The following is a 25,608-nucleotide window of genomic DNA, read 5'->3' as shown; positions in this document are numbered from 1 at the left end:
GCTTCACCTCTTATAATCGAGTTCACGTATTCCCTCTGAGTCTATTTTGTTTGCGAAAAGGGGGTTGGTAATAATAATAGCTAATTTAATAGGGCTAGTGGGGTGCTATAGTGACATGACAGATAGGAAAAATGCTCTGAAGGTAGAAAATGCTGAACAGATGTTAGTAGCGATACGAAGCTAACAAATAGTATACTCATCGTTTATATTAATAGAACGACTAAAAGGCCATTCTGTTAAAGGAGGAGTCAGCTGACTTTTTCTGCAAAAGACTAGACAGTAAATAGGCTTTGTAGGTCATGCTGTCTCCGCCACGTTAGGCAAAAGCACACACAGACAAGATATAAATGAATGTGCATGGCTACGTTCCAATAAAGCTTTTATTTATAAAAACAGGTACAGAATGGTGATACACTAAAATTGATCTAAAAGGACACTGTCGGCCAGGTTTGGTGGCTCACACCTGTAATCCCATCATTTTGGGAAGCTGAGGCAGGCGGATCGTTTGAGGGCAGGATTTCAAGACCCACCTGACCAACACAGTGAAACTCTGTCTCTACTAAAAGCACAAAAAAGTATCTGGTCATGGTGGTGCATGCCTGTAATCCCAGCTACTTGGGAGGCTAATGCAGGAGAATCATTTGAACCTGGGCTGGGGGGTGGAGGTTTCAGTGAGTGGAGATTGCACCACTGCACCCTAGTCTGGATGACAGAGTAAGATTCAGTTTCAAAAATAAAATAAAATAATAAAAGGACACTGCCCTTCAAATTAGGAACTTCCAATTGAATGTGAAGATAAAACAAATAGCAGCAATTATATATGATATTTTTATTTAAACTCAACACTGAAGGATCAAAATTGTATCCACCTCAGTTTCTGTGGCCTTCTAATGTAACTGACATCTCTTTAGGGGATGAGGACACATGGGCGGAATAGGAAGAACAGAGTGAGGAGGAGGAGGGGGGCAAGATCAAAAACAGTTGAGAGTAAAGACAGCAGCTTCTTTCTTTTTATGCTTCCTGGCACTGGAAGTAGCAGTCATCGGGTAAGCTCCTGCTTAAACCCTCCTGTGGGATTCAGCCTCAACAGGAAGCTCCTGAGCATGGAGTATCGTGACCACCAAGAAAGTAAAGTGGTTCTATTTGGTAATCTCCTAATGAATTTTTAAAGGTGACTGATGGTGTCCAGGTCTGAGGACATGGAAAACTGAGATAAACCCATTAAGAGACAGTTGCCCATTCATCTTAAAAGGGACGTGAATCATGAACCATGAATAAAGCTGCTATAATCATTCACACACAGGTTTTCGTGTGAACAGGAGTGTTCACTCGTCTTGGGTAAATATGTAAGAGCCCACTCACTGGGTTTTAGGGTGACAGCGTGCTGATGTTTATGAGAAGCTGGCAGCCCACTTTGTGAGAAGCTGTACCATTTTGCAATCCCGACAGCAAAGTCAGAAAGTTCTGGTTGCTCCGCAGCCTCAGCAGCAGTTGGCATTTTGCCCAGATTTTTTGGTTGTTTGGTTTTAGGGCACTGGTCGTTGTTATTTTAGCACTCTAAAATGTGTGAAGTGGTAACTCATTGTGGTTTTAATCTGCATTTTCCAAACAACTAATGACATTGAGCATGTTACATGCTTGTGGAAAAGCATTTATCTTCTTTGGTGACATATCTGTTCAAATTTTATTGCCCATTTAAAAAGTTGTGTCATTTGTTTTCTTCTTATTGGCTTTATTCATAGTTGCCAAAACTGGAAACAGTAAAATATCTATCAACTTGTACATGGGTACACAAACTCTTGTGCATCCATGCAGTGGAATTCTCGGCAATAAAAAGGAATGAACTATTGATACACTCAACAATTACCCTAAGTGAAGGAAGCAAGGTTCAGAAAGCTAGATATTACACAGGACACCCTTTATTTGACATTCTGGAATAGGCAGAACTGCAGGGACAGAAGTCAGATCATTGGTGGGCTGGCAGTGAGGGAAAAGTACTTATTTTTAAAGAACTTCTCTTGGCTTCACTCCCTAGCCCCTACTCTCTTACTCTGCTAACCCCACCTTCCCAGCCATGGGTTTAGTATCAGTTTCAGCTTGAGTTTCTGATGCAGAAACACAAACATGGTTTTCTTGAATTATAATCATGGAACTTGCCAGACAGCCAGCTTTTTCCTTGGCCCTCCCTGACTCTGTCTGTGTTCCTGTGGGTGCAGTGCCCCGTCCCTCCTTGCAATTCTGCTTTCCGGGGAGAGCAAGCCGGAGGTTGAATGGAGACATGGTTGAACATTTTAAGAATTGAAAGGGTTGGGTGTGCCCAGCACAGTGGCTCACACCTGTAATCCCAGCACTTTGGGATACAAAAATTAGCTGGACATGGTTGCACATGCCTGTAATCCCAGCTACTCGGGAAGCTGAAGTGGGAGAATTGCTTGAACCCAGAGGGAGAGGTTGCAATGAGCCAAGATTGCGCCACTGCACTCCAGCCTGGGCGACAGAGTAAGACTGTGTCTCAAAAAATAATAATAATAATAATAATTGAACTTTGTGCACCCTGAGGATTCTGAACCATGGAGGGTAACAATTTATGTTCACCCTTGCCACCCTCTGCAGCAGTTAGGAAGAAGAGATGTGGTGGGTGGTGGCTGGTGGGGAGATAAGTCAGATCTCTTTATAATACAGTGAATGCCAGGGAATGGCCCATAGTCTTTGGAATTGTGGGAGGTTTCACTGCTGAATATTGCATAAAGAAAATGAGCTATGCTGCCTGCCTAGGGCTTGGGAATCTCTTCCTCTTAACAAAGATTCTTGTTGTACACATCTATTATAAATAGCCTTTGCATTTTACAGGGCAGAACAGGAAGACTCCAGGCCATCAAGCAGGAGAATTCCTTTTCCTTTTTTTTTCAAAATTTTTGTTAGAGTTGAGTTAAAGAGATACTGTGGCAACCCTGGAGGTCTTTTAGATAAAGGGCACATCCTTATGTTAGTGCAAGCTAAGCTTCTGCTGTGACTGGTAAGTAAGTCTTGTGGGGCAGTGAGGGTTTTCTTTTATAAATACACCTTACAGATTCCTCCAAGATCAATTATCAGATATACAGTGCTTTTAAAGAAGTTGAGAATATTACTCTTGGTCCACAACTCCCTGGATTTCTTTTCTTTTCTTTTCTTTGGAGACCGTCTCCCTGTCACCCAGGCTGCTATGCAGTGGTGCGATCTCGACTCACTGCAACCTCTGCCTTTTGGGTTCAAGCGAATTCTCCTGCCTCAGCCTCCTGAGTAGCTGAGATTACTGGCAGGCACCACCACACCTGGCTAATTTCTGCATTTTTAGTAGAGATGGTGTTTCACCATGTTGGCCAAGCTGGCCTCGAACTCCTGCCCTCAAATGATCTGTCCACCTCAGCCTCCCAAAGTGCTGGGATTACAGGCATGAGCCACTGCACCTGGCTTCCCTGGCTTTCATTGTCCAAGCTCACTGAAGATCTTTTTCCTGCTCTTTTGTCCTTGGTGATCATAGTTTGGATGATTCACGTCTGGATTCTTGCCATTCAAAGTGAAGCCTCTGAATAAGAAGTTGGGCATCACCTGGGATGTAGTTTTTAGAACGACAGGGCCCTACCCAGACCTACTGAATCAGAACCTGCGTGTAATAAGTCCTCAGACAATGCATTTGCACACTGAAGTTTGAAAGGCATCGATCTACCTCAAGGTCCTGCCAAAACATCCCGCCTTCTCTGTTAACCTTGTTGTGATATGACCCTCAGAAATGTACCCCTGGTGAATGCTTCTAACATCCGCATGGGTGTGAGTATAGAGGCATGCCACTTTGCCCTAAATGCGCTTAATTTATTAAGTGCTCAGTGCTGAGCTGGGAGCAAAAGATACAAAAACGAGTAAAGCATGGTTGCTGCCTTCAGGGAGCTCAGAGTGCAGTGTGCAACACAGAAAGAGCTACAGCAGGCGTCTCCAAACTACGGCCCACTGAGGCCATTTATCCAGCCCCTGCCGCACTTCAGGAAGGGGCACCTCTTTCATTGGTGGTCAGTGAGAGGAGCACAGTATGTGGCGGCCCTCCAACAGTCTGAGGGACAGTGAACTGGCCCCCTGTGTAAAAAGTTTGAGGACGCCTGAGCTACAGCGTCCCATTCTCCAGTGTCTTTATCTGTCGTCTGACTTTCTTCACTGACACCCATTACTAGTCGCCTTTGCTAGAAACAGCTTTGTATCCTCAATGTACAGCCCACAGAACACCTGCCTCCAAATCATTTGGGTCAGAGGGACGGTACTTATGTGAAAAAAGCAGGGAGTCTGTTTGAGACCTACTGAGTCACATTCTTTAGGTGAGACTGTGGCACCATCATTTTTTTTTTTTTTTTTTTTTTTTTTTTTTTTTTTTTTTTTTTGGTGAGCCAATATCTCACTCTGCTGCCCAGGCTGGAGTGCAGTGGTGTGATCTCAGCTCACTGCAACCTCTGTCACCCGGGTTCAAGCGATTCTCTTGCCTCATCCTCCCGAGTAGCTGGAATTACAGGCGCCTGCCACCACGCCTGGCTAATTTTTGTAGTTTTAGTAGAGATGGGGTTTCACCATGTTGACCAGTCTGGTCTTGAACTCCTGACCTTGTGATCCACCCACCTCAGCCTCCCAAAGTACTGGGATTACAACCGTGAGCCACTGCATCTGGCTGAGACTGCGGCACCTTCCTTTTAACTGTTACGATGCACGTTATAGTTTGAGACCACTGACCTGGGTGCCACTTTTATATCCTCTGATTATGTCAGTGTCATACAAATGGATGTCAAAATAGTCTGAAATATTTAAGGAATCCTTGAGGGATTTTCTTATCCCCAATTCAGTGGGAGTTTGAAGTAGCTTCCAGCTTCAAAGCTGCTTTTATCTTTGGTTGAGGCAATATAAGGATCTTTGTGGACTGCATTTACAGATAGTTCAAACTCCTATCTATGTATTTTAGTAGCATGTTCCCTAGGAGCAAATTACAATGCTTTGTTCTGTAATGAGTTAACAGTGTGAATATTGTCATGACAATCCTGTGACTTTCTTGTTTAATGTTTATACTCATCTAATCAAACAAATTGAAATTGGATTATGGCTGTTGCACGTTACATCAGTTATTATCCGATTTAAATGCAGGTCTGAAGGAAGTAAAATTGATTTTTCCATGCTACTTGGGGACATCAAAGGGTTATTGGTATGCTGACTGAATTTTCAATTAGGTTTGTATGAGAAAGAAAGATGAGTAGTTAGGTGTGTTGCGTTTTTTTCTTTCTGTATTTTGTAAACAAACTGTGATATTTCATTCTAATTAGAAAGTCAGATGCCTTTTAAAAGTTTGGTGATCAGCTTCCATATTTTTACTTAAAGCATGTCTGGTTTTTAAAGTGGGTCATAATTCTGAGGAACGTTTTTATTTTTAGAAAGAAAAAAGAAAACAATAGAACACCTTCATAATAGTTACTACAGTAACAGCTACCATATGTATCAGGGAATGAGCTGTAATAAGTACCAGAATTTCACATATAATTAAACCTATCTTTCTATGAACAAAACCTGTTTTCAAAAACTGCCTTCATTCTATAAACACCATTTGTGTGCCCATTCTGTGCAAGCCGCATGCCCAGTAGTAGGGACTCAGAGTTTATCTAACACAGATATCCTTCACAAAAACAGATGTCTTATTTTTATTTATTTATTCATTTATTTTAGAGATAGCTCTTGCTCTGTGATCCAGGTTGGAGTGCAGTGGCAAGATCATAGCTCTCTGCAGCCTCAAACTCCTGGGCTTAAGGGATCCTTCTATCTCAGCCTCCCAAGTAGCTAGGACTACAGGCGCAAGCCACCACACCTGGCTAATGTTTACCAAAAAAAAATATTTTTTTTGAGACAGAGTCTTGTTTCGTCACACAGGCTGGAATGCAGTAGCAAGGTCTCGGCTCACTGCAACTTCCGCCTCCGAGGTTCAAGTGATTCTCCTGCCTCAGCCCCTCAGGCAACGGGGTTACAGGTGCACACCACCATGCCTGCCTAATTTTTGTATTTTTAGTAGAGATGGGGTTTTACCATGTTTGCCAGGCTGGTCTTGAACTCCTGACCCAAGTTATCCACCCGCATCGGACAGGCATGAGACGCCGCACCCAGTCTAATGTTTAAAATTTTTTTGTAGAGACAGGGTCTCGCTATATTGCCCAGCTTGTCAGAAACATGTTTTATTACTACTTACGCTTCAAAAGCAAAGCGTTGGGCCAGAAAACACAAAGGCAAGGATGACGAGCCCTCAGGAAGCAGGGAAAGGCTTCATGGGAGAGATGGCATTTGTTTGATCTCGACCTTAACTGATAAGTAGATATTTGCAAAAGGAAATTTGTTACTTAAATTGTAAAAGCATTACATGCTGATTACCTGGCCATTTAAAAAAATCTCTTAAAAAGTAATAACTCATTGGCTGGGCGCAGCGGCTCACGCCTGTAATCCCAGCACTTTGGGAGGCCAAGGTGGGCGGATCACGAGGTCAAGAGATCGAGACCATCCTGGCCATGGTGAAACCCTGTCTCTACTAAAAAATACAAAAATTAGCCGGGTGTGGTGGCACACGCCTGTGGTCCCAGCTACTTGGGAGGCTGAGGCGGAAGAATCGCTTGAACCTAGGAGGTGGAGGTTGCGGTGAGCCGAGATTGTGCCACTGCCCTCCAGCCTGGCGACAGAGCAAGACTCTGTCTCAAAAAAAAAAAAAAAAAAGTAATAACTCATTAAATGTAATCATTAGCGGATGTGTTAAGCACTTACTGTATGTCAGGAAATGTGCTTACTACTGAAAATACAACGGGAAACTGCAAAGCTAGAGAACGCTCAGCGAGATCACCCTTAGGTTTGATAATTTGCTAGGACTCACAGAGCTCACTGCATGCTGTTATTATACTCATGGTTGTGGTTTGTCACAGGGAACAGATTCTGATTAAAATCATCCCAAGGAAAAAGCACATAGGTCAGAGTCCAGGGAGGTTCTAAGCCTTCAGTTGTCCTCTCCCCATGGCGTCCTGGGCAGCGTAACTTCCCTGGCATTGCTTTGTGACAGCTGTCAACCAGGGAAGTTCATCCAAGCCTTGGTGTCCAGGATTTTTACTGGGGCTCCCTCCCGTAGGCATAGACAACTGGTCCAGGGCTAATCTCAGTCTCAAGCCCCTCCAGAGGTGGAGCTGATACTGCATGGCCCAAGCGCCCAGCCCAGATCATTCTGTTAGAGCTCCTAGTGTGACCCAAGGTCCCAAGGCAAACAGAAACACTCTGGTCAGGCACAACATTCCAAGGTGCTAGAGTTATCTCCCAGAAGCTGAGGGCAGAGGCCAGGCCTCTCTCCAGCCAAGATTAAATTCTTTACTGTACAGAAACAAAACCAGAATCTGTAAGTTTATAAAGCTCACTCTAAAGTGAAGGAGATGAATAATAAATGGACGATTTTCCAAATATATAACACTGAGCTGCAGCAGGGACATGAAGGAAAGCCGGCGATGCTGTCAGGGAGGACACTGCTGTCAGGAACATCTTCCAAAGGAATCAACTTTTGGGCTGAGATTCCTAAAAGATTAAAGGGATTTGTCAGGTGGGCAGTGCAAGGAAGAGCATTCTAGGAGGGGTCACAGCGGGTGCAAAGGCTTTGGGATGGGAAGTAACTGGGCATGTTCCAGGAACTGGAAGAAGAGAAGGCTGGAGCAGAGAGAAAGAGGAGGGAATGTGGTTGCAGCACTGGAGATAGAAGCAGGACCTGATGCCAGGCAGCCTTTGAGACCCTGAAAGCAATTGTAGACTTTATGTGCAGTTCAGTGGGAAGCCATGGTGTGGCTTTAAGGTTCATGCACGGGTACTCATATTCGTGATTTTTTTTTTTGAAGGGACACTTGTGGCTGCTGTGAGAATAGCTTGTTAGAGATGAGTGGAGGCAGGGAGACTGTTAAAATACTACTGCAGGCTGGGTACGGTGGCTTATGCCTGTAATCCCAGCCCTTTGGGAAGCTGAAGTTGGGTGGATCACTTCAGGCCAGGAGTTCTAGACCAGCCTGGTTAACATGGCAAAACTCCATCTATGAGGCACAAGAATCACTTCAAACCAGGAGGAGGAGGTTGCAGTGAGCCAAGATAGCAGGCACTGCACTAGTGAGACTGTATCTCAAAAAAAAAAAAAAAAAAAAAAAAAATGACTGCAGCCTTCCTGATGAGAGATGATGGCTGGAACTAGGGTGGCAGCATGGAGTTGAGAGAAGAGGGCAAGTTGGAGAGAGCAGGAGGAGGCAGAGTTGGCAGGACTTGTCACTTCCTGCCAGCAGACCCTCAGCTGTCACACTTGCTGCACCCTGTGGACATCTGGCAGCCCCATCTGATTTGTTGCTTCTGCCCTGCTATAGACAGAGAATCAGATAACCAAACTCATTAGTATTATGTGTAAGGAAGGCGAGGCAGCCTTTGAAGAGGTGACAGGAGAATCCTGTGAACTTTTCATGTCTCTGAGCTTGGTGCTGTCTGTTCTGGCTGCTGAACCCCAAGTCTCAAACCCTCTTCCAGCCCCACTTCCAGTTTGGGCTGTGTTCCAAACAGTGGTGGTTGCCAGAATAGTTCACTGTCAATAGCTCTTCCAAATTAGTGAAGTGTTACCGGTCATAAATTCAGATACAGCATGAGTTAAGTCATGACCTCCCTGGAAACACTGTTAACCAGAAAAGCCTAATATAAAATTTTCTGCACAGAATCTGGTATTTAGGAGCTTAGTAAATATTGAACAAATGAGAAGACAGCTGATCCTCTTTTAAACATGAACATTAAAGTTTCCTGTACACCTGTGGTGTGTTTTACCAAATCCAAACAAGACCTACTAGTTACATACTCCCTTGATTTTCCATGTGTATTTCCTATTTTCTGTTGCTTTATTTGTAAAAGGGGTGTGTGCGACTTTGTCAAAGCCAAAACATGGCTAATATGCTCTGTCTATTTCACTCTTTTTTTTTTTTTTTGAGATGTAGTCTCACTCTGTCACCCAGGCTGGAGTGCAGTGGCACGATCTCAGCTTACTGCAACCTCCACCTCCCAGGTTCAAGCAATTCTCCTGCCTCAGTCTCCCTATTTCACTTTAATTGGACAATCAAATAAATTACACTTGCCCAGAAACAATTAGAAAGAGGAAGTACTTTCAGTGCTCACAGAATACAGTCAGTAAAAGACCTTGGATTTTCCTTTCCAACTCGTATATTGACTAGTGGCTAGACAGGACTCTTTTTTTTTTTTTTTTTTGAGATGGAGTTTCGCTCTTGTTACCCAGGCTGGAGTGCAATGGCGCGATCTCGGCTCACCGCAACCTCCGCCTCCTGGGTTCAGGCAATTCTCCTGCCTCAGCCTCCTGAGTAGCTGGGATTACAGGCATGAGCCACCATGCCCAGCTAATTTTTTGTATTTTTAGTAGAGACGGGGTTTCACCATGTTGACCAGGATGGTCTCGATCTCTTGACCTTGTGATCCACCCGCCTCGGCCTCCCAAAGTGCTGGGATTACAGGCTTGAGCCACCGCGCCCGGCCTAGACAGGACTCTTACGTAAAGTGCTGTCACTTAGCCAGCTGGATATTTTCTGCTTCCATGTGTATTGGGGGACGGGTGCTCAGCTAGAGATGACAATGTTGGGGTACCTGTGGGATCTTGGCTTTAAGTCAGCTATAAACAAAAGGTGTCTTAAGAGAGGTAGGGATTACAAAATGGTGTAGGGGTAAACTGCTAACTGCTTTGTGTAAATTGGCAGGTACTGTATAAACTCTTTCCAGCTCAGTTCAGAATTTGCTGACTCTTGAAATCTGATTATTCAGATTTATCAAACTACAGTTTGGTTTCTGCCTTTCTGCCCAAAGGCATCTGGCTGTGGGTTGCAATACCTCCCTTCCCTGACCACCCCTCCCTGCCCCTTATCCCCCCACTTATCCCACAATCAGGCAGGGTCATAGAAACCCAGCCAGGCTCGGTGGCTCAACCCTATAATCCCAGCACTTTGGGAGGCTGAAGTGGGCGGATCACTTGAGGCCAGGAGCTTGAGACCAGCCTGGCCAACATGGTGAAACCCGTCTCCACTAAAAAATACAAAAAAATAGCCTGCCGTCGTGGCAGGCGCCTGTAATCCAGCTGTTAGGGAGGCCGAGGCAGGAGAATCGCTTAAACGCTGGAGGCGTTGTAGTGAGCCGAGAGCGCGCCACTGCACTCCAGCCTGGGTAACAGGGAGACCCTGTCTCAGAAAAAAAGAAAGAAGAGAAAAACCAGAAACTCAGAAGGCCTAGAGCATCAACTTTTTCTAAAGAGGTTCAGTGGGGTTTGAATGAACTTTCTAAGTCCTGAGAGTCCAAAAAGAGAAACGTTCGTGCCTGGAAGGGGGTAGATGGGGGTGGGGGATCCTCTTTGCCGGCCCTGAGCCAGGCCCCTAGCTGCTGGGAGCACCTGGAGGGAGCACCTGGAAGGAGCACCTGGCGGGAGCACCTGGCGGGAGCGCGGCCGGGCGGGGCGGGGCCACGCGCCTCCCCAGCAGCCAATGGGCGGCGGCGGCGGCGGCAGCGTGGGCGGGGCAGGGAGGCGCGGGCGCCGCTCGCTTTAACTTGAGCCTCCGGCAGTGCGCCCGGCTGCTTGAGCGACGGCACCCGCCGGCTGGTGGCGGCATCCTGGGGCTCGTCGTAGCACCTGCGGCGGCATCCCCGTCCGACCCCGGGAGGACCGGGAGACAAAGGTGAGGAAGTTGGCGAAGGAACGGCGCGCCTTTGTTTGCAGGTGCTTTCAGAGGGAACGGGGGTCGAGCCCAAGCTCGCTCGCAGGGACAGCGAGGCGGGCGCGGGAGACCCGCGGGACAAAGGCTGCGCCCTCCCGAGTCAGCGCTTAGCGAGAAACAGGGGCCGAAGAGGGGGCTTTCTGCCTCGCCGATGGGAAGGAGGAATGAGGATGGTATGAAATGGGAGGCGTCCTTGAACCCCAGTTTGCCAGTGCAGCAGGACTGTTCGGGGTGGGCTCTTCATTGATGGGGTCTGCACGGGACATTTCTGCTGTGGACTGCGTTCTGGGATTGAGACAGTGACTGCCTTCGTCTCTCATGCCCCCTGCTGAGGCCACATTTCTGTCTTCCTGTCTACATTAGGACTGAAAGATATTTTAGGGTTTTGGAAATCCAATATTTGGATTACCAAAGTCGTTTTCCAATATCCTTTCGTGTAGAAAAACTGTGCATCCCCAAATGATTTTAGTTACATGATTTAGAATACTGGTGTGACTTCCATGTGAGAAAATATCTCAAATTCCCCAAATGTAGAAATGCAGCCAGCTCTTGGCATTGAGAAAGAAGTACTGTTTTTGAAAAGAAAGGCGTGATGATTTAAATATTGCTTACAACACTCTATTAGATTGTGGGGGAATCTGTGCCTTTTCTATTATCTTTTTCCCTATACCAATATTGTAACCAGGCACATGTATGGATTCCCTAATTAATGTGTAGCTGTGAATCTTCATTACTGCTTTGGGTGGGAGAAGGCGGGAGGAGGAGGCAATCCCATTAGTCTTTTTCTTTCTTTTTATAACTCTGCAGCTGCAGCCTGGCTTTGACTTGTATCATGAATGGGGGTTCTGCCTGCTTTTCTCATATTATTCTCTTTTAGGTTTTCTTAGGCCATTGAGCAGTTGGCCCTTCTTCCAGGGGAGCTCTGACACAAGAGTAGTTTGTAAGTTTCTCCCTAAAGTTCAGATCCTTGCTGCTGCCTTTTGTTAGTTGCTTTGGGAAAGGAATTAAGTGTCCTGAGGCCTTTCCTAAGAAGTTAGACTCAGAATGTGTTGTGAGGAAAACAGCCCTAAGTGCGAGTTTGTAAATTTGGTCTGTAAATTTGTGAAAGTTATAAGTAAAAGGGAGTGTGAATTAAATGCTTAATAGGGGGAAGACTTTGCACAAAGCATCAACCAGTGTCATCAAAGAAGGTGTCATGGTTTGTAGCTCAGTAAGAACCCTGCTTTCCTTTTTGTCTCCTTTTTCTCTTTCAATTTTCTTTTTTTTTCTTTTTTTTTTGAGACAGTGTCTCTCTATCTCGGCTCACTGTAACCTTTGCCTTCTGGGTTCAAGTGATTCTCCTGTCTCAGCCTCCTGAGTAGCTGGGACTACAGGTGCACCACCACCATCCCTGGCTACTTTTTGTATTTTTTAGTAGCGATGGGGCTTCACCATGTTGGCCAGGCTGGCCTTGAATTGCTCACCTCGGGTTATCCACCTGTCTCGTTCTCACAAAGTGCTGTGATTACAGGGGTGAGCCACCACACCTGGCCTAATTGTATCATTCTCATTTTGCAGATGTGAGAATCCCACTTTTCTAACAGCTGGCACATTTTTTAGTTCTAGCTTGTCTGCAGTGGGGATAATTTATTTAATAAGTATTTATTGGACACCTGCCATGTGCTGGGCATTGGTGCTGGTGATTAAACGGTAGAATAAATACAACAGGTATCTTCTTCCTTTGTTGGCGCTCACATCATGCTGGCGTGGGGCCCATTGCAGGTCCTCTGCACTGGCGCATCCCTGGGAAGCAATGTGGATGACACTAAGGTGAGACAAGAAGATACTGCTGCTGACGGCTGCCCTGGAGGTCAGCTGAGTATGTGGCTGTAGGTGCAAACAACGAGGGCCCCTAGGCCATCTGCACTCCAAGGTTGGATGTATTAATCAGGCCAGCGGGCTGTTGGGCACTAGAGTTGGTCATCTGGAACTTCCTTATTTTGATCCATGGGTACCTCTCAAAGGAACCTGCAGTGCAGGGAGGGGCAGAGCTGAGTTCTAGAGTTTGAACATTGGCACCGTTGATTTGGATATGGTCTGTTACAAAAACTATCAGTCATGTAGCCTCCTTGTCTCTTGGACAACCCCTTTCCTCTTGGACAACCCCTCTAGTAGATAAATTTCTTTTGTTTTGTTTTGTTTTGTTTTGAGATGGAGTTTCACTCTTATTGCCCAGGCTGGAGTGCAGTGGCACAATCTCAGCTCACTGTAACCTCCACTACCTGGGTTCAAGTGATTCTGCCTCAGCCTCCTGAGTAGCTGGGATTACAGGCACCTGTGCCACGCTCAGCTAATTTTTTTTGTTTTTAGTAGAGATGGGGTTTTGCCATGTTGGCCAAGCTGGTCTCGAACTCCTGACCTCAGGTTATCTGCCCGTCTTGGCCTCCCACTGTGCTGGGATTACAGGCGTGAGCCACGGTGCCTAGCCTTGGAAATGAATTTCATTTGGTACCACTGGCTGAGCAAAGCTTTATGTCTGTCCAGTCTCTTAAGTGTTAAGAGGTGACTTAACTGTGTTCCTATTTACTCTCCATATACGTTTCATGGGTTTTGGGGAGTGAACTGATGGCACGTGACCTCTTACCTAGGTTTTCGTATTTTTCCACAAATCTTTAGGATTACGGAAAAACATATAAGTAGTAGTGTAACTTGTCTTTTTAAAGGGCCTATGTTGAATACAGAATATGACATGTTTGAGACGTTCTTAGACTTTTAAATTCCTCAGGCCCTAACATAGTACCTAGTATCAGATGCTCTCCACAAATAACCCAGTTGTTGAATGGGCAGATGAATGAATGCAGATGAAAATACTTCATTGTCTATTTTTAGGATTCAGTTATGACCATCCCATGTGCTTAATATTTATAGTCTAATGGTTAAAACAGTGTTCCGCAGATAGGTAACATCTATGTATGAGGCACCTTGTGAGACAGCATGAGGGACTGAGACAGACAATATCCCTGTTTGAAGAGGCAGGAGATAAGCCGGAAAAACAATTCAGGAAGCAAGATGATATAGGTTCTGCTGAGTGCCTTGAAGACCATCAACAGCATAATGCAACAGAGTAGCTTAGTGGGGAAAGGGGCCCCCAGGAGGCAGCCTGTCCTAGGAGGCGACATTGAAACCAGCCATGTGGGGAATGAATAGAAGAGGAGCACTCAACATGTGTGAGGATGGAGAGGAGGCCAGGGCTCTGTGCTGGGGTGGAAGAGGTGGGTAGGACAGGATCCTATAGAGCTTTTGGGCAGTGGTTAAAGGTTTGCCATGAGGTGCCCGTGAAGAGGTTAACCAGGGGAATGCCATGATCTAGTTTATCTCATACAAAATGATCTCGGGGAATGGGTATCGGAAACAGGAATGGAAACCATGGGACCAGTTGGCCAGCCCTGGTCCAAGAGAGATGGGTAATGTGGCAGAAGGCATGAAGAGAAGCAGGCAGGTGGGGGAAGTGTTACGGAGGCTGCACTGGCAGAGTTGACTGTAGAAGACACAGGAAGGGGTGTGATCTAGGACCACACCTGGTTTCTCTGATGTGTGGTTTATGCCTGTAGAAAATACATGTTAATAGAAGTAATGACTGTCCAAGGACAAAGTTACCAAGCCGTGGAACAACTCCCTTCACATTTATGTTGTGTCAAGACCTTGATTTACGCCAGACGCGGTAGCCCACGCCTGTGATACCAGCATTTTGGGAGGCCAATGGTCCCCAAAGGATCACTTGAGACAGGAGTTCGAGACCAGCCTGGGCAAAGTAGTGAAACCTCCTCTCTACTAAAAATACAAAAATTACCCAGGCATGGTGGCACACACCTGTAATCCCAGCTACTAGGGAGGCTGAGGCAAGAGAATCTCTTGAAACTGGGAGGCGGAGGTTGCAGTGAGCTGAGATCGCACCACTACCTTCCAGCCTGGGCAACAGAGAGATACTTTGTCTCCAAAAAAAAAAAAAAAAACAAAAAACTTTAACTTACTTTTCTTTGGTTCTCCAGTGTAGATGAGCAGACATACCCATCCAGTGCAATCTTGTATAGTTGGCCATTTTTCCAAGGTGTTTTTACCCTTCAGTACCCTGTCTGTACTTCTCAACTGGTTATGAGACCTTTGAGCATTTTTCTTTGTTCTGACTTGAAAATAAAGAATCGGAGCAAGAAGAGAAGACAGGTTTAAGCCTTAATTTATATGGAATTATTCTACCTTTGTTCCCAGTTTATAAGAATCCATTCATAATTACTTTTTTTTTTTTTTTTTAAACAGAGTCTTGCTCTGTTGCCCAGGCTGGAGTGCAGTGGCATGATCTTGGCTCACTACAACTTCCACCTCCTGGGTTCAAGCAATTCTCCTTCCTCAGCCTCCTGAATAGGTGGGATTATAGGCATGTATCACCACGCCCTGCTAATTTTTTGTACTTTTTGTAGAGACAGGGTTTCACCATGTTGTCCAGGCTGGTTTTGAACTCCTGACCTCAAGTGATCCTCACTCAGTGCTAGGATTATAGGCATGAGCCACTGTACCCAGCCCCATAATTACATTTGAAGTTACTTCACATGCGGCATCCAACAACTGATATTCTCTCATAAATATAAAATTTGTTCCATATGTATTTCAATTCAAAGAGAATAACTTTCTTAGTAACTTTTCAGGAAATTCATTGAGGATTTTGGGAGCTAGAGAAGCCATTTCTAAAACTAAGCACCGAGTTTCTGATAGGATTTCCTATCCCCTGTTTCCAGCTGCAGAATTGTGAACTTGAAAGCTTATGACATGTTTCTCAGAGAACTTGAGTTTTGAGATAACTCTGGTCTGGTTTTGAAAAAAAGTGTGTGTGTGTGTGTGTGTGTGTGTGTGTGTGTGTGTGTGTGTAGAAAATATTCCTTCCACAGTCAGTATTTTGAGCAGATAAGAAAGGGCAGGAGTGTCTTGAGCTGCCAACCATTCTGATCTAGACACCTGGACTGGGTGCCCTATAACATGTCGGCTTGTCTGGGGATGAATAAATTATAGCAGTTGAAATAATTATGACAGAGGACAAGCAGCAGCCGAGAGCACGGTTGACAATGGGGCTAAGGTGGCCTGATTCTGTCATATCAGAGCATGCATCTTTTTGCATGGTTACCTGAAAATGCTGTTTTCGAGGATTCTGGTGTGTTTTGTTTTTCATCACCCTCCCCCTTAAAACATTCTAAGAATCATAACCTGCTAGTGACCTCTTAGAAATAAAATGGCTAGGGCAGACGTCCCCAGGGCTGCTGCTTCACATGTTGGGCATCTGTGTAAGATTTCAGTTGAGTAAAACGTTGTTTGGTTCTAAAGAATTTGCAAGTTGGAAATGCTCTTACTCCTGCATCTTGGTGGGAGAGTTTCTAGCTAGCCTTGGAGTTTGTCACCTGTAACGAGAATTATTCTGCCATCTCAGCCAGTCACAGGGTCCCTCAATTGGTTTACACTCTGCTGTTAACATCTTGAAAATGTTCATTGTGTTTTTAACAGGGAGCCTTGCATTTTCATTTTGCACTGGGCTCCACGAAGTATTTAACCAGTACTTGTCCACATCGTATGTTGTGCCCTTAAAACAGATCGCCTTCTAGAGCAGGGGTTGGCAATTTTTTTATGTAAAAGGCCAGATTTTTTTTTTTTTTTTTTTTTTGGAGACAGGGTCTCACTCAGTCACCCAGGCTGGAGTACAGTGGTGTAATCACGGCTCACTGCCGTCTCAGCATCCTGGGCTCAAGCAATCCTCCTGCCTCAGCCTTCTGAGTAGCTGAGACTTACAGGCATGCACCACCACACCTGGCTTTTTTTAAAAAGAATTTTTTTTGTAGAGATGAGGTCTTGCCATGTTGCCCATGTTGTTCTCAAACTCCTGGGCACTGGCCACATATTAAATATTTGAGGCTTTTGGGGCCACGTGGTCTCTGTTGCAACTACTCAGCTCTGCAGTTGTGGCACAGAAGCAGCCATAGCCTCTGACTAAGCAAATGAGTGAAGCTGTGGTCTAATACTCTTCATTCACAAAACAGTCTGAGATTTAGGAGGGTCATAATTTGCTGATCCCTGAGCTGAAGGACCTGCATAGAACCCTGAATGACAATTCAAATTGACTTTGTCATTCAGGGACTTTGTCATTTGGAACTAAGAAGGTTCAGTCATCTCTGGCCAGCTTTGTGTTGTGTTGAAAATTAGCCCCCAAAGAGAATTCCTGCAGAAAGAAGGTCAGGGTGTTTGGGGTACTTCTACACTTGAGCCTCTTTCTTCTTTAAGATGATATATTTATTTTAATTGTTAAATATGGACAATAACAGGAAACCAAACACAAATAATAGTAATTTAGGGTGTTACAAAGCTAGGCACAGTGGTACCCACCTGTAATCCCAGCTACTCTGGAGTCTGAGGTGGGAAAATCACTTGAGCCAAGGAGTTTATGTCCAGCCTGGACATCATATAAGACTCCGTGTCTTAACAAAAACAAAGCAAGATGTTACAGCACTGGCATTGTGGTTTTTGTTTTTTAAAGATTCTTCATCATATTCAATGAAAAGGGAAAAAAAGATGCTAGAACAAAGAGACCAACTACCTACAAAAAGTAACCTTAGTAGCAGGGTGCATGCAGTGGCTCGTGCCTGTAATCCCAGCACATTGGGAGGCTGAGGTGGGCGAATCACCTGAGGTGAGGAACTTGAGACCAGACTGGGCAATATGGTGAAACCCCGTCTCTACTAAAAATACAAAAAATTATCTGGGTGTGGTGGCGCTGAGTAATCTCACCTGCTTGGGAGGCTAAGGCAGGAGAATTACATGAACCCAGGAGGCAGAGATTGCAGTGAGCTGAGATGGTGCCACTGCACTCCAGCCTGGCTGACAGAGTAAGAGTGTCTCAAAAAAAAAAAAAAAAAAAAAAAAAGTAACCTAGTAAACATAAAGAGTACATATTATTTCCAACTGTATCAAGAAGCTAACTCCTGCCATTATACCCTAGTACCTCTGACGGGGAGGGGGGAATGGTTTGTAGGTGCCCCAGAGGGCAGCATTTCAGTCCATTGCTGCCTCAACAGGTATGGGAATGTGTTGTCTTTGGTCTTTTCCTTAAATGGGAAGCAGAGATTTATTTCTCTTAGAATACAAATATGAAGAAAATTATCTGGGGATGAATCTTGATGGAAATCAATATACAAGGGAAATTTATATATTGATTCCTTCAGGAGCAGAGGAGCTATTTCTCATTTAGACAAATGTTCCGAAGAAGGAAATCTAGTTAGGAGCTCTGGCGACACCATTGTTTCTGCTGGAGATGATCAGAGTATAGATTTGCTTTGCTTTTAAATAGAGTCATGAGAGATTAATAATCTCAGAACTTGCCTCCTGCCTGTTCAGATGAAATATATGTTTTATTAACATTGTTTCAGCTGACATGAAAACAGGATATGAACCAAAGTCATTTTAAAAGTGCTGTCTGCCATGAGCAATGGCAGGAAAAAAAGGAATTCAGCCAACTCCCTGCTGTTTGTGGCATCATTCCCTTAGCTTCTTACCATCGTGATGAGAAGGGAGTTCTCTGTTTCCCTTATTTAGTTATTCACTTATTCAAACATACTGATTGATTGCCTGCTTTGTGCCAGACAGTGGTAACTGAACAGGCAGAAAGGTTCTTGCTCACATGAACTTTACTTTTTCGGTGGAGAGATGGAAATAGGGTAGTTTCAGATGGCTGTGAATGTTGACGATGATTGGGGGATCCTCAGGGTTCTTTTGGAGGCTGTGACCATCAGGATGATGAGGGGAGGGCCTAGGGGGAAAGCAGAGCAAGCAGCTGCCACGCAGGGGCAGGCTTGTACATTTCAGAGCCAAATGGTCTCAGTGTGGCTGGAGGCAGGGAGTTCGCAGGGGTGAGCGGGGGCGGGGGTGGGGATGGGGGTGGATTGTAAGCAGGGGCGCCATGTAATAACTGGCTACTGTGTAGGGGATGAAAAGAAGGTAATTTAAACCAAACACAGCACTTTATTACTGTCACCAGCTCCAGCAGTGGTGGAACCAAAAGTCCAGTAGGGACAGAGAAGGGCAGAGCAGAGGCCACCTCCAGCGAGGAATGGGGTCCTGAGCAGAGCCAATTAATTGGGAGGGAGACGGCTCAGGTGCCTGGTGCCCCAGAGGTACATGGTAGAGAAGAGCCCAGCCAGCAGGCCTGCATTCTGTTTGCAGATCCACCACCTGCTAGCTGTGGGCTTTTGAGCGAGTCAGCTTAAACTCTCTGACCCTTCGATTCCTCATTTGTAAAATGAGAGTCAGGATGCTTCGCCCTGCAGGGTTCTTGAGTGGCTTGGCGACAGTGTCCACAAAGAACAGAGAAGTCAATAGCCAGGAGCCGCTGCCGTGACTTGGTTAGTGTTAATCAGCCTTCCTAGGGTTGGTGTCTGCTTTTCTTTAGATATGATTGAGTTTATATTATATCAGAAATACTTGTATCTAGATGAAAGTTAACAAAATTCAGGGCTGGACGTGGTAGCTCATGCCTGTAATCCCAACACTTTGAGAAGCTGAGATGGGAGGATTGCTTGAGCCCAAAAGTTTGAGACCAGCCTTTGCAACATAGTGAGACCTCGTTTCTATAAAAAATAAAAAATTAGCTGGATGCAATGACACACACCTATAGTCCCAGGTACTTGGGAGGTTGAGGCGGGAGGATTGCTTGAGCCCAGTAGTTTGAGGCTGCCGTGAGCTATGATCGTGCCACTGCACTCCTGCCTGGGCAGCAGAGCAAGGCCCCATCTCAAAACAAAACAAAATTCAAAGGCCATACGTATTTGCTTTCCATGTTATCTACCCTAGTACTCCTTTCAACAGCACAAAGAAATTCCCTTGAAAACTTAGGAAGGAACTTGTCATATCCGCAAGAGGTCCTGTACGTGGCTGGGTGCCCACCGTGATTTTAAGTAGGAGTCTTGTCTGCACCTTGCCAGGAGTTTGTACCTGGTGGCATTCTGGCATAGAAACCACTGTGCCATCATTTTCCCTGCTCGGAATCAGTCCCTAAATCCTTGCACGTTCCTGTGCTTTGTCAGAGAGGAGCCTTCTGATGTCAAGGTTTTTGTTTTGTTTTTTGAGAGACAGTCTTGCTCTGTCACCCAGGCCAGAGTACAGAGGCATGATCTCAGCTCACTGTAACCTCCGCCTCCCGGGTTTGAGCGATTCCTGTGTCTCAGCCTCTTACGTAGCTGGGACTACAGGTGTGTGCCACTCCCCCGCTAATTTTTATTTTTTTAATAGAGAAGGGGTTTTGTCATGTTGGCAGGCAGGTCTTGAACTCCTGGCCTCAAGTGATCCACCTGCCTCAGCCCCACAAAGTGCTGGGATTACAAATGTGAGCCAGTATTTTTTATTTTTGTTTTACCCGACCCAGTATTTTTTATTTTTGTTTTACCATCTTTGCTTTCAGAAAGGAAGCTAACCCATGGTTTCATAGTTAGGTGGAATTTATAAAACTTTATCCTTTCATTACACCCTAAACTTTATAGTTTAAAGTTGAAACTGAAACATGGCATAAGTTAAAAACTAAATATAAGCTGCTTACAAGCTCACTTGATAACTAAATGTAAGCTGCGTGTGTATTCTTTCTCTCAGATATTCAGAGAAGCAAGATTTTTGCATTTTTTTTTAAATCTGATACAGCACAGATGAAAGCTGAAGCTCATTAATTCTTGCTGTCTTCAAAGATGGACTTTAAAAATATTCATTTCCCGGTTGCTTTTAAATATCCCTTTTCCCCCTCGTTAGTAAGCGGACTGGTAACTATTGTGTCTTCCCTCCAATGGCATGAGAAAGTCCTTTGTTTAGAAGAATGTGCCTTGAATTTCAATAATCTTAACTACTTTAAATCCTAGGTTTACACTCTTAAGTGCTGGAACTCGAACTTTCCCATCATGGCAGTGCTGGGCAGGACAGTGGGGTGGGAGGGGAGCTGGCTTTGGAGAGGAAGGCATGCTTGGTTGGAGGCGGGTGTTAATGTCCCGGCTGATCCTGGGAAGGATAGACCCTTTCCCTGAGATGAATTCTCTGAATATTAGCCAGAAATCGTTGGTACATTTGCATAAGTTCAGTATTTGTTTCTGTTCAGAGGCCTTTCACCTGCAGCGTGATTCTAAAGGGGCCTGGGATTGAGTTTCAGGAATCACTGAACTTTTCCAGCTCTGCCCCCCTTTTATGCAATTGTGTATAAAATTGTGAGTCTGTGCACGTTTTTTTTTTCTTTTTTTTTTTTGGAGTTTTATTATCAGATGCAAAAGGTGCCCTTGATCCAAAACAGGCCAGGAACCTTTCCTTTCTCCTGGTGGACCTCCCCTTGCCTCCCTCACATAGTGATTGGCCTGGCCTGCACCCTATAGGCCATACTAAAGCCACCACCCTATAGGACCTTTATATGAATTAAATATTGTAATCTTATAGCATTCTCAGGACATAAGGGTCCCTATGATTCCCATTTTACAGAGGAAGAAACTGAAACACAAAGAGGCTAAGGGCCCTGACCAAGGGCAGACAGCTAATCAATCAGTCATTCTCTCTCTCTCTCTCTTTTTCTCTCTCTCTTTCTCTCTCTGTCTCTCTCTCTCTCTCTCTCTCTCTCTCTCTCTCTTTCACACACACACACACACACACACACACACACACACAAACTTGAAGCTGGAGAAAAAAAAACTGTCAAACTCAGGAGCTGGTGCAAGAATTTGCATGACGTGAAGTTTTGCAGTGCTTGCTTCATTGTCATGTGGATAATGGTGTGATGGGTGTTCAGAAGGCTCAAGAGATGGCCAGTGATGAAAGACAAGCATCGGAAAGAAGCCCGCAACAGAGACTTCTGCAAAAATGGAGTAAGAAGTCTACTGGCAAGTCCTTGCCTTGCGTGCTCAGTTTGTGAAACGTGGACAGTCGTGCACAGCATGAGAAGTAGGCGGCCGTGCCAGGGAACAGGAGACGGCGTCCTCTTCCAAAAAGCTGGAATAGACGTTGTCATTCTGGTGTGCTGGGTTTTTTTTTTTTTTTTTTTTTTTTTTGAGGAATTTCCTCTTCATTTGGATTCCAGTTACACGTGCCAAGTACTTCTGTTATTTCGGGCTTATATTAATGAAAACATTGCCAATTACGCCTGCATTTATTTTCTCAAGGAACAGCCATGGAGAGCATGCTGATCAGGCAGCCTTGGGGTATGTGGCTCATGTGGAATTAATCTCGGGGTTTAATTCTTCCCACTGGCATCTTGTACAGCGAGAAGGGAGTAAGCGTACGCCTGGCGCTAAATTTAGCCTTCTCCACTTTCAGACAGGCTTGTCTTGTGCAGAAGCCCAGCTTTGGACTGATGTTTTCTTCCCAGCAATTTTACAAGGTGCTGAATAAGTGGAGCTGCTGGCACTGTCTGTGACTCTTCCGGGTTTTTGAATGACATTTCAAAGATCACTCTGCGGTCTCTATTTATGGCTGGTTTTCACATTGATACTTAAATCAAGCAGTGTTTATTAACCCCGAATGAATTAACTGTGTTAAAAGTTTGCAGAATCATTTTTCCAAGCCCGCCTTCAGGGAAAAACACAGTAGCTACATCTCAGTGGTATGTTTTTAAGTGAATCACTGTCAATGGATCTGACTTAAAATATCCAAGGCTACAATAATAATTATATACAAAAGAAACAGGTCGTATTCTCAGATTGTTAGATTTTTAAATTTTTTGTCATACACTAGGGATAGGCTTTTTATTAATAATAAGAAATTGAAAACGTTTGTTATAATCAAAACCAAGTCAAAGCACTAACACTTCCTTTACTGATAAAAATCTGAGCACTATGGAGTTCCTAGCACATTCATTCTGAGATTACAAGAGTTAGGGAGGTTGTGTGACTTGCATAATGTTACCCAGCTGTGGATCCAGACTGGGACTAGCATCCGGGTCTCTGGGTCCCTTGCTGATCATGTAAATTGTGACCCGAGCCTGGCTTTGGTACGTGGAACTAAGTAGCACAGAGGGCCCTGAGCCAAGAGATGACTCTCCAGCATCCTGTAGAGCTGGGGTCCAGCAAGCCTGAGGAGAGGGCCCCTGCCACTTCCCCAGGTGACTGCCCTTCCGTGGGAGACAGTCCATCTCCAATGCTGCCCAGCACAACCCAGTCAAAGAGGCGAAGCCGTTGGATGATACAGTGGTAATACCTGTAACGATGCAGGTTATTGCAGCTTTGTTACGTGCCTGGCATTCCTGTACACACATCGTCCCCTTTAATTTAATGCTTATAATGCCCCAGCGCATTACGAGCATGAGCAGGTGCCCTTATCCCCATTTCAATGATGAGGAAACAGGTTTCGTGGGCGCGTCCCTTGTAACACAGTGTGCCTGGCACACACGGGCCCTGGAAAGCTATGTTGAGTCAATTAAGAGAAAGTAAGCAATGTACTGGAAAGAATGTGGCTACCCATCTGGATCTGAGCACAGCTGGGCCTGCCTCTTCAGCCCAGAGACCCTCTTAGGAATTTTTAGCCACCTCTTTCTCTATAAAAGTTAACCAAAAGAGAGGAATGTTCTGTGTTCCTCTGAAACCCTAGGTTCTGGCCAAACCCTTTGGCCCTACCTTGAATACTTAAGTGTAGGGACTTTCTGTGTTTGCCATTTAGGAGACAAACCATTAGGGGGCTCTGCAGGGCTGTGCAGAAGTATGGAATGCCCACCGTGGGTGCATCTAAGACTAGAATTAGAGTCCTGCAGCCTTCCCCATGTAGTAGCTGTGTGACCTTGGCCAAGCATCTCAACCTCTCTGAACTTGTTTCCTCATCTGTCAGTGAAAACAGTAATATTGACCTTGTCCAGTTACTGTTAGAGGCCAAACAGAGCTCAGTAAAGGGCAACTGTTGGCTGGTGGTGGTGTCATCATTAATATTAGTCAACTGTCAACTAATATTAGTTAGCATCTGTGCCCTGGGGCACGCTGATCACTATGGCTTCCCTTCAGTACTGAGATAGACAGTTGAGTATTTTATCACAAAAGTCAAACGTGCTTGTTGCATCATTTTCAGAGATAGAGAAAGTAAAATCCTCCATAAAATCCTTTCCATATTACAGTTGAGAGTTTGGGTGTCGTATTCCAAGTTTTTTACTGTGCATATGTTAAAATACACATGCAAACATTTTGTTGTTTTTTTAAGACCATGGGTCTACAACTGGGCTTTGTTTTTGCCCCACTTACTGATGTGCCGTGGTCATTGTTCCGCCTCAGGGTGAGCAGCTCCTCCTTTCCACTTAATGACTCTGTGGTTCACTGTCTGATGCGCTTGGCGTTTCATGCCATGATTTTAGCTCCATCCCTGCAGGGCCCTGCTGGCCGCTCCATGACCCTGGCCGTAGAGTGCCCAGGAGAGCGGGTTTCTGTGAACATAGGGTTTCTTCCTTCCCCCCTCATTATCTGTCCAGTGCTCTCTGCCTCTTCGGCCCTGTTGCTCTGTGTATAGTGCATGCAAATTGGCTGTGACAAGGCCAGAAGGGAATGGTGAGCACCGTGGGTCAGGGGGTTAAGTGATTTCATTAGGATCTCGGGCAGCTCAGGGACGCTCAGGGAGGGAACTCCAGGAGTGCGGCCCCAATCAGAATCGCACTCTGCTCCTCTCTCCATTCCATTCCTCTTGTTCCTGGCACATCTCCGATCTCTCCCCCTTTGAGCTGTCATCTCCTGTCTCTCCCGCTTTCCACCCCTGCCCTTGACCTTCTGTGTTGCCTCCTGCCCTGTTGCTCTGTAAGGATGCATCTCGGGAAAAGCGCCTGGATTCCAGTGATGTAGCTCTGTTAGTAGTGTGTCAGGAATGTTGGTGAAACAGGTAAGGCTGTGTCCATGCCGTTGTTTCTGTATGTTTTTTATGGGGAGCAGGTGGAGCTGGAAAATGAAGACATGTCCTCTGCCAATGTTTACTGCAAACAGTTTCCTGTATTTGACTGTGATATTTTAAGCTTGATTACCTCCCCCAGTTGATATGTTACCTCTGTATATTCAGCTGGCATCTCTTGGCTTCATCGTAATGTGGCTCAAAATACACACTTCTGGGCGATACAGTTGACCTAAAATAAGCAGGGAAAGCCTATTAATTGCTGCAGAGTTGGGAAATGAGATGAGCTGTCAGTGCTCAGATTCACTGTTAACGGGACTGTGTTATTTGCGGGATGCCGTGTGAATGCTAACGTGTTGTTTCTGCTCTGTTCCCTCACGCCTTCCCGGATTCAGAGAGAGGTAACTGGCCGATTTTCACTTCTCCGCCTTTCATGGTGTCTTACTTGTCTGGCAAAGCTCACTTGCTTTCTTCATGCCGCATTACCATCCTCACAACCATCCTTGTCTTTGAAAGGCAGAACTTTTTTGTTTTCTTTTGTTTCGTTGCACCTTTTACCACCAGCATTTAAAACAGAGTCTGGAATTGCTTCTGCGTCCCTCCTCCTCTGCTGTGTTTGACCCTGGTTGGGAAAGGTGATGGGCTGAGTGATTAAATCTAACACCAATGTGGTCACTCTCACTAATGACCGAGAAAAATCTCATCAGCATGGCAGGGAGTGAATGTGATGGAAATAGGTTATATGCCATGTTGCAGAAGGGGGCTTTTCATGCTTCTGGAAAAAATTAATGTGATAGTCAGGTGCGTTGGGTCATGCCTTTAATCCCAACACTTTGGGAGGCTGAGGTGAGGTCAGGAGTTCAAGACCAGCCTGGCCAACATGGTGAAATCTCATCTCTACTAAGAATACAAAAAATTAGCTGGA

At 45.2% G+C, this 25,608-nt stretch overlaps 1 protein-coding gene across 15 annotated transcripts in view; it reads left to right on the top strand.

Moving 5' to 3' along the window:
• Positions 1–25,608, top strand: part of APBB2 (amyloid beta precursor protein binding family B member 2) — a 410,561-nt gene that overhangs the window by 354,391 nt on the left and 30,562 nt on the right. The window contains exon 1 of one of the 15 annotated variants that reach the window (XM_074396058.1): positions 10,662–10,763. The exons of 13 other annotated variants lie outside the window; for them this stretch is intronic. Coding sequence is in view for 1 of the 2 variants with exons in the window: in XM_074396057.1 (XP_074252158.1) it covers positions 25,029–25,084 (56 nt within the window). In the remaining variant the exon portion in view is untranslated. Of the gene's footprint in view, positions 1–10,661; positions 10,764–20,811; positions 25,085–25,608 lie in introns of those variants that run through there. One more of the 15 variants, XM_074396057.1, reaches the window with a different exon arrangement.

The sequence above is a fragment of the Saimiri boliviensis genome, chromosome 3 (assembly GCF_048565385.1).
Source record: "Saimiri boliviensis isolate mSaiBol1 chromosome 3, mSaiBol1.pri, whole genome shotgun sequence".
NCBI classification, from domain to species: domain Eukaryota; kingdom Metazoa; phylum Chordata; class Mammalia; order Primates; family Cebidae; genus Saimiri; species Saimiri boliviensis.
The sequence above is the reverse complement of the archived record's forward strand: the minus strand, read 5'-3'. Positions and strand labels throughout refer to the sequence as shown.